This window comes from Coniophora puteana (genome assembly GCF_000271625.1).
Source record: "Coniophora puteana RWD-64-598 SS2 unplaced genomic scaffold CONPUscaffold_12, whole genome shotgun sequence".
Classification (NCBI taxonomy): Eukaryota; Fungi; Basidiomycota; class Agaricomycetes; order Boletales; family Coniophoraceae; genus Coniophora; species Coniophora puteana.
This window is the reverse complement of record NW_006913064.1, coordinates 1-9,463: the sequence shown is the minus strand read 5'-3', so window position 1 is coordinate 9,463 and position 9,463 is coordinate 1. Positions and strand designations below refer to the sequence as shown.

General features: G+C 49.8%; 1 protein-coding gene across 1 annotated transcript; it reads left to right on the top strand.

Annotated features, from left to right (window-relative positions):
* Positions 1-620: 620 nt before the first annotated feature.
* Positions 621-5,905, top strand: CONPUDRAFT_75820 (uncharacterized protein; the record flags this gene model as incomplete). Its single annotated transcript, XM_007774224.1, has 20 exons — positions 621-850; positions 1,121-1,201; positions 1,225-1,322; positions 1,373-1,423; positions 1,476-1,553; positions 1,605-1,685; positions 1,737-1,817; positions 1,869-1,949; positions 2,001-2,078; positions 2,130-2,174; positions 2,223-2,443; positions 2,522-2,747; positions 2,802-3,275; positions 3,326-3,546; positions 3,596-3,780; positions 3,838-4,097; positions 4,145-4,486; positions 4,539-4,712; positions 4,762-5,644; positions 5,704-5,905. 20 exons carry the CDS (start codon positions 621-623, stop codon positions 5,903-5,905), a joined length of 4,092 nt encoding a protein of 1,363 aa, XP_007772414.1.
* Between the last annotated feature and the right edge of the window lie 3,558 nt (positions 5,906-9,463).

The window sequence follows — 9,463 nt, the reverse complement described above, 5'->3', positions numbered from 1 at the left end:
ATTGGCTTCCTGACGATACCCAAGACGCAAAGCGCACGTTGGGCCGTCGCTGTCTTTGTAAGCTCGCCCTGCCGTCTCTTCCATAAATCATCTCATACTGATTTATACTTGGTATAGACTGTACTCTGGAACTTCGTGTACGTTCCCATTCCTATCAGACGATCCGTCGGTCTACTTTCAGGGTGCTAACCCACGTTTCTTGTTTCTATGCAAAGTGGCCCAATCGGATACGTCATCCTCGCCGAAGCCCCCTCCGAGAAGCTCCGCACAACGGCGTCGTACAACTGCTACGAGGGGCACGAGGAGGGCGGTGTTCAACCTGCCGCTTCCCAAGAGGAGCGAGAGAAGCATTAGCATTCAACACCTAAGTTATGTCTTGCGTCATTGGCGGATTCAAGTTGACATGTGCCCCTTAGAACGTTTGTTTTGGACCCTCGGGAAAGCCACAAGCCACTAACACTGACGTATGATTGCCGTATGTGCATCCACCCATCGCTTGTTGAGAATTGCGCATGTGCTTTGACTGACGCGCATTCCTTTCAGAATCACTGAAAGGCCTTTCCGCACGTAAGGTTTGCCGTCATATATAACTATCGCAAGCCTACGGACTGACCCGAACCATGGAAACAGCTGGTACGAGTTCGCTCAAGCTTGTCAAACGTATGGGATCCGTCGAGGCGCTCATACGCTCACTAATCCGCGAGCCACGTGAACCACATGTAACATCCATGCCAATCGTCACTGCCACGTCATACATCCCCCTAGAAAGGTTCTACCATGCGCCACAGGCCGAACGGACGGACCAAACAAACCATCACAAGCGACGGTTTACAATCTTCGCACCTTCCAGGTTCACTTTTCTTTTGACGCCCATTTTCGATCGAGCCTCACTTTAGCATACCTGTGGTAACCCTTCGTTCGTTCGTTCGTTCGTTCGCAGACTTTGTGTCTGTTTCAGGTCGACTTTGTGTCGTCCTTAGCTGTTGGAAGACTTTGTGTCTCCGGTTGGTTGATTTTGCATCGCCAAGATTATCGATCTCGCCATCTACTACATACATCGTTTCCTCTTCTGTCCCTCTTCGGGTCTCCATTCACGTCAAGTTCTCTTCTATTGCTTCAGTCCTATGATTACCAGGCGCCAAAAGCAGGCTGCACAGACAGCTGCCGCAGCGGAACGGCCTGTAGACAGCGCTGTTGGGACGTCTAATGAGCGCGTGTTGCCAGCCGCAAGAGACCTGCCCAGCCTCTCGTCGAGAAGAAAGCTAAGCGCAAGAAGGCGTCTGCAGAGCCGTTGGAAGTTTTAGCGCCGACTATCCAAGCCGGTAAGGCTTTTATCATTATCTACTAGTCTTTTACTCACGATCGTTATCAGAGCCTGAACGCAGACAAGATAATGCATTGGGGACCACGCCTGCTACTACCGGTGAGGTGTTCATGTCTGCTCCATATTTTGTTGCCTGAACATTTGATAACAGAAACTAAAGGAGCAGAAAAAAGCGCGCCCGTGCCTCTGGCCAAGGCCGACGCTACGGAGCAAGCACCCGTCCCACCTGGTGAGGCGTCTACAATTACATGTAGTATAGGGATCTAACCGGCGTCAACAGAATCCAAGAAACCAGAGGAGACCACCCCGCCCGTGCATCCGACGCAAGCCGACGCTACGGAGCAATCGTCCGCTCCAGCCGGTGAGCTACTTGACTACATATTTTTGTACTTTCATTGACCGCTGTCTTCAGGATACAATAAGACCAAGAAGAAAACCCCGCTCGTACCTTCGGCGCAAACCGGCACCACGGAACAAGCGCCCGCTCCATCTGGTGAGGTATCAGTACCTCTGAGTTGACCCAGTACCTGACCGGCGTTCACAGACTCCAAGAAGGTTAGGAAGAAGAAACCGCCCATGCGTCCGACGCAAAGCAACACTACGGAGCGAGCGCCCGCTCCATCCGGTGAGGCATCCGTATTTATGAATAGTATAGGTATCTAACAAGCGTCCACAGAATACAAGAAACCTGAGAAACTTGCGCCCGTACCTTCGACGCAAACAGAAACTACGGTCCAAGTGCCCACTCCATCCGGTGAGGTCCTCGACTATATGTATTCGTACTTTCCTTGACCGTCGTCTTCAGAGTCCACCTCCCAAACCGACTTGGCTCTTCCTAGCTCTGATCCCCGTACGTTTACTTTCACTTCGAGACACTGATCGCTACTAAACTAAGTAGTCCGAGAGCATATGCAGGGTAGAGAGCACTCGCAAGAAGAGGCTGAGGTAATTGATGTGCTGATGAGTGAGCCTGATTACGATAGTGAGCTCACGGCTGCGGGTTATCCTTCAACTCTCGAATTATCGGAGATATTCACGGAATCGTACTTCATACAACCGTCGAGGGAAGAGGAGGACGGCAATGCTGAGGGAGAGCAACCTCAAGGCGAGTACAATAATGTGATGATTTTCGTCGGGTTTTCTGACGATTAAGTAGATGGCATACAAGAGTTTAATGACGATTACTTCGATCAACAGTCGCGGGATGAAGACGACGACAAGGCACAGGACCTCTTGAAGGCTTGGTTCCCGGAGCAGGACAAAGGCAAGCTCGCCGGATTGACTGCTCCTGTACTGCTTGCTGACGCTATAACAGGCACGGAAGGGGTGTTTGGGGACGACTACTTCGACCAACAATCGCGGGACGAAGACGACGAGAATGCACAAGCTATGTTAAAGGGGTGGTCCCAGGAGGAACCCAATGGTGAGCTCGATGTTAGCGCCATCGCTGAGATTTCTCTTTCTGATCATTTGCTAGGCGACAAAGATATCCCTGCTGCCCCCTCAGACGACGCGCCAACGGTTCGTGACGGCGCCGATGAGCCATCACGACATATCCAAAGTGTCAGTCAAGGTCCCCAGGAAGATGGATTTGATCACGATCTCCAGGATCCTACCGAGAGCAACCTCGGCGAGGACGTCGATATGCCTGAGGGTGCCCCTGTCATCCCTTCTATCGATGAGATGCTAGCATTAATCACGGAAACCACCGGTGAAGAACCTTGCATGTCACCAGAGCGCACTCGAGGACCGATCTCTCAAGAAGATATCATGCGGCTAGGCGTGGTAGGGGAGAAGTTGCTGACTGTCGTGAAGTGGTGGTGCCGTTATCTCAACAAGGACATCGACATTATACTCACTCATATGGGACTCGGCGAGAGTACTGCTCGTGCCCCTTCATTATACAACCAATTCATGAGCTGGTTTGCTGCTTTCTCCGAGTCTCCCAAAGGTTCGTCCATCCGTGACGCTTGTAGTGACATTATCCTAATCGTCCCTTAGTGCCTTTCGACGAGTGGCAGAAAGAGGGTGGCCGCCAATATCAAGAACTCAAATCCAATCTGGAAAGCCAGGATTCAGCTACGCGAACCAAGGCTGAGGCCACACGCCACGAAGTTATTCGTCACTATGAAGACGTTAACTCTACGACCGGATCTTACGAGATGACAGACAACGCTGTGAAGAGACGGGTCACAGCTGAGGCCGGACGTTATTCCAAATCCGTGAGTGGCTATTTTATTGGCATGGACTTCAGCTCAAACCTGTCACTAGGCCAAAATGACTGCAGCGATGGGAGACATGGATGTCATCGGCGTCGTTCTTCATCGAGGGTGTCCCGAGTCTCTCATAGCTCCGTCTGCGTTCTTTGCGTCGTCGCAGGCACTGATGCGCCTATTCTCCGACACCCACGGCGTGAACCTCACAGCTGTGCTCCATTATATGTCTAGTGTGGTCGTGTGAGCCTTTCCCCCCCATGTATTGTAGCATGACCTAACTCACCCACTCCCTTATAGGTCGGACACAATCAAGAAAAACCTTACTATCCCACATCCGGACGTGTTCAAGACCCCGATTTCCGAGAAGAAGACTCCTGCAACCAAAAGCGCAGCACGATCCGAGGCCTCAGGGGGTGCAGCCAACGCGGCCGGCGGAGAAGACGCTACTAGTAACAACGCGGAGGACGACGCCGGCGCCGTAGTCGCAGATGAACGCCCGCCTACTGTCAGAGATGACTTGCGTAAGGTGTTTACGAAGCAGGTCAAAGCGAAGTTTGGTATGTCCTTCCGTTAGATCTTCGGTACAATTACTAACACTCTACAGCGGCCATCGGGCAAAAGATCAGCTCAAAAATGTATTGGACGAAAATTCTCGACTACTGCATCATTCACCGAGTTTTCGTCGACCTGTTCCCGCATACGCTTACCACCCACGTCATGGGCAATCCCAAGTGGGACTATGTGACTTATCGAACGTGTCACCTGTGGGCACTCTGCCGTGGGGGATACGACCAGGAAGTTGATGATCCGACGGGCGAACTGAAGAGATGGGGAACACATGATTGGCTCCTGTTGAAAGAGGCTGTGAAGAATGGAAATGGCAACGGCGAGACGCTCGACGACCTCGAGTACGCGTCTTGCTGGAGCCTTGAGCCCTGGACGGACGGTGCGCGGAACTCAGTTTGTATATCAAATGTTAGCAACTGACTAATCTCTAGATACGATCGCCGACTGGGAGGATTTCGACGCCAGGGACTCAGTAGTCCTCGTTCGTTCTCGCGATGGCGAAAGCCTTGTGACAGTGGCCGATGCACGCAAATGGCTGAAGAAGCTACCTAGTCCCAAGTTGCCAAAAGGAATGACGAAGTCTAAGGGTAAGGGTAAACAGAAGGGTACGCAAGTTTCACTTGCAGGATTTGATGCTCTACTTACCGATCGCAGCCGATATTTCACCAACTAGTCCGGCAAAATTATCCCCTACCGCGCTACAAGATGATAACGTCGATCCGAGTAACGCGAGCACAATTGTACAGCGTCCTCGACCTCAGCAACGAACAGAGCTGGTGTCCCACATCCACTCTCCCGTCGGCGAGATGCCCGGAGGCAGCAGTCGACAATCTGCAGGTGATGAGGCGCCAGCGCGTATAGGTGAAGTAACAGCGGTCAATGAAGCCACCGTACCTGCTTTACAACCCGACGGTATGCATGACCCTTCCTCCCCAATCAGCGCACGCTTGCGACGCCGTCGCCCGTCCTCACCCTCCGCGACTGGCCGTTGGGACCTATCTGACGGCGATGACCATGTCGACGAGGCGCCTCCTTTAGAACAGCAAGCTGCCAATCATTCAGCTCGCCCGCCAGCATTGAGTAATTCGCGAAGACCGCGCAGCAACTCAGTCATCGAGCTTTCCCCCCCGTCGTCTGCTCGTTTTCGTTCCGCCAACGCCTCGACTTCGCGAAGTCAGGTGGTAGCGTCCCACGCGCACGCGCCTCTTGTTCGACCGAATCAGAATCGTGCCATGCGGGGGAGGACCGGTGCTCAAGCTCGTCCACAGCCTAGCCCTCCCTCGACTTCACGCGGACGTTTAGCGCCTTCGACGCAGTCGGGAGGCAATGGTGCACCTATGCGAGGGACAGCTAATACTCAAGGTCGCACGCGCGTAGCAGGCTCATCCTCCAGTTCATCAAGGGTGCGTCGGGAGCGCGATGGATGGGCTCGCATGCAAGCCCAAGGCGGTGGGATATTCAGCCAGTATCCACCCAGCTTCCCGGGATATGGATTTGGAGGATTTCCGGGTTACCAGCAAATGATGGCACCTCCAGGGTACGTGTCGTGTAACGTTCCCATAAACTTCAGCTTAGTGGCGTTCCATTTCAATTCAGGTTTCCATTCTACCCGTCAGGGGGGAGTATGGGCCCTATGCAACGTCCCCCAAGGCGCAATCAGCCCGAGATGATGCTGCAGCCATCTAGATCCCGTCAAAACACTGTGCCAAGTCAGGCCATGCCACCCCAGCGCCGTCAAAGGGCGCGGCCAGAGGACCTCGATTATGAGCCCGATGCGTTAGAGGAGGATGACGAGTGAATCGTGTACGTGTATGCTCACATGTACATCCAAGTTCGATCGCTTATGGTTTTGCTGTTGGCTGAGCTAGTTGGCTGTTTCATTGCTTCTGCGGACTCTTTGTAATACTCTATGTCTAGTTATGATGTTGTTGTTACGATTCGTATATTTCCCTTCTGTGTAGTATTATGTTCACGCATCTAATGCATGATCATTGTGTTCAGTGATGTAATAGTGTTGAATGACTATGTCAGATTGATGTTTCTGTGAAGATACAAGGATTGATAATTCCGTTGTGAAGCAGTCAAGGTGTGGTAGTAAACTCATGCACATATCCCCATGCACCGATTTTGATACCAATGATGTGATGTGTAAAATGCTATACCACCCATGGACAGAGAACCCTTGACCAGATGATTCGAGCTTATTGACAAGTCTTTAGATACAAGCCCTATATGCCATGGGTAATGCACGTTGGATGTTTCTATTGCCCATGGGTGATGCACACTGACATTGACATGTGCTATAGTTGGTGGGAGCTGTCCAAAGGTAAATGTTTAGTAACATGGGAGATACATCCAGTTATGGCTATCATCCATGGGCAATTGTATTTTTCTGGTTTGTTGATTCCATAATTCACCTATTTTTGTGGGCAAACATGAGGAAAAATGTGATGTGCCAGTAGCAGAGGATAATGAATGCATTGGCCTGACCACCCATGGAGGGATGCAATGAGCCTTGTGTTATCATATTGGCAGACCAGTACCAATATCAAGATGTTTCAGCGCCCATGGGAGGATGCATCATATTAATGGTATAATTGTCTATCCCCCATGGTGGGGTAGGACTGCCCACGGGCCCAACATCTGCCCAGCTCCGTAATATACATCAAGCTGTAGTATCCATGGGGTGATCTTTTGAGTGGTTCACATTCGTTGGCTCACCCATGGGACTTAAAAGTGTCTTGCTTTATCGCGATTTGGACCATGGTAGGACAATGAGATTAGTAAATATTGAAACATTCCACCAATGGTGCTCACTGTAAATGGTGTGAACCTCCATCGCCCATGGGGTGTTGGTGGGTAACACACCATATCAGAGCTACCTCCCATGGGGCACTCATTTGTAGTGGACTGTAGATGGTGGGCATTTAATACATCGAGAAAAGTAGGCCTTGCTTACATTTGTAAATTTGGCAGCAATGTACCATAGGTGCTACTTGTACAAGGAAGCCCTTGCTCTGCTCCAGCACTTATGATGAGGAAAAGCTCATCTTGGATAGTGAAACAGCTTGTTGACTCTGTGGAGTGCCCATAGATATCTGCTGTGTGGTGCCAGTATTGTATATAGATATCAAGCACTAATGTCAAAGCAGGATATGTACAGGAGCAACAGGGCACCAAACTTGTACAATGCCAAGTAGCACATAATTTTTAATATACGAGTGACTACAGTCACCATGGGCTAATAATCTAGGATTTATGGTTGGTACAAAAGAAGTGTGTATATGCTGTAGCCTCCATGGGATATCTGTGCACATAACACTGCACCTGTGGGGCAACAATACACATCCTGTAGGCCCCGTGGGGAAGGCATGTAAATGATGCAGTCTCCACGGGCTAATAATCTAGTATGTATGGGTGCTACAAAAGAAGTACGTGTATGCTATAAACCCCATGGAATGTTTGTGCACGTAATGTTGCACCTGTGGGGCAACAATACACATCCTGTAGGGCTGTGGGGGATGCATGTAAATGATACAGTCTCCACGGGCCAATAATCTAGGATTTATGGTTGGTATGAAAGAAGTATGTGTATTCTGTAGCTGCCATGGGGCGTCCATGCAGATAATGTTGCACCTGTGGTGCAATAATACGCATCCTATAGGGCCCATGGGGGAGGCATGTAAATGATACAGTCTCCACGGGCTTACAATTGAATATTTATGGATGCTACAGGAGAAGTATGTGTATGCTGTAGCCCCCATGGGAGGCCCGTTGATATAATGCTGCATCTGTGATGCAATAATATATATACTGTAGGGCCCATGGGGGATGTATTAAATGTTGTAATCCCCATGGAGCAGCGGTGGTTGATATGCAGCTGCCACCGGGGGAACCAGGGATATCATGAGTACCCATGGGAGACCCATGCATAATTTGTTTACACCCATGGGCGACAGATGTGGTGTCTGTAGCCCCCCTGGGAGAATTATGTGTCTTTCATGGATGCCATGGGGCATCCACAGATACCATGCAACTTCCATAGGAGAATAAAGTGTAATTGTAGATCCACCACAATATAGCTGTGGTTATCATGCAATCCCCATGGGAGGCTCATATCTTTTTCACTGACATAGTGAAGCACCCATATATATTCCATAGCCTTTCTGGAGCAACTGCATATGTTCCATAGCTGCCACAGAGCAATCACATGGCTCGAACTAAGTATGTGTACTGTCCATGGTGCTGATATGTAATATGTAATTGCATCCATCAGGTCTTGCCATAGCAATTCTACCACCCATGGGCATTCATTCTCATGTCTCCAAGTTCCACAATAGACTGTAGAATAACTTGATTGGCTGTGGTGCTTTCCTGATATGTTATGTAGCCTCCACAGAATGCTGGGATTGACTTTTCTAGACCCCACAAGTATTTATGCATTTTTGTGTAGTGCCCGTGGTCGGCAGCAAGTGCTTTTTTTTACCCCATTAGTAGAACTCAAGTAATGAACAAGCTGCCATGGGCTGTATCTACATGGGTGATAGCACCCACAAGTGTGTCACACAGTTTTAATCAATACCCATGGACTCTATTGGTCTAGAATTGGATTGTTTCATTCACTCATGGGCCAAACATATTGTGCACAGGGTCCACGGATCTAATTAATTGCATCATGGCCTTACCGTGGAAGGAACATGAGTGTGGAAAACATCCATGGCGCCATAAACCTAAAGCTTGCAACACCCATGGGTGATAATGACACATCAATGCTGACCCATGGGCTTGAAAGTGCTGTTAAAGACACGCAATTTAGTGCAGAACTGTGTCTGGATTGTATACCATACCATTTAAAATGGGCTAAAATGGGCGCAAATTAGCAGTGGGCGTGTCCAAATGTAGCACAAATTCAGCAGCAAATGGGTGGGCCACTTGCTCCATCTGGTGCTTACATGATCTCCTTGTGTGGTTGGTGGGTACAAAGTTTGGTATTTAATATTTGATTTGCTTTTGTAAAGGTTATAGAAATACAGCTGCTATGTCTATATGAGGGTGTCTCCTCACCTGCTAAGTTCACCACCTCAAGGACTCCTGCCACCCTGTACCAAGCGCCATGGGTCCTAATGACTACCCCAACCAGGCATGGTACCACTGCTATGGCATTCTACCATGGTGCATTGCTCACCAAACCCATGGTAGGAAGCCACTATGAGACTCACATTTTGTGGTATTCACCACCACTAAGGACATCATCTACCATAGAGTGCCCGGTGTACCATCGGAGTGGGCCTCTAAGACATATTAATTTTCAAGTATAAAAAGCCTTAAAGATTTGTAAAAGGGGGGGACTGAAGTG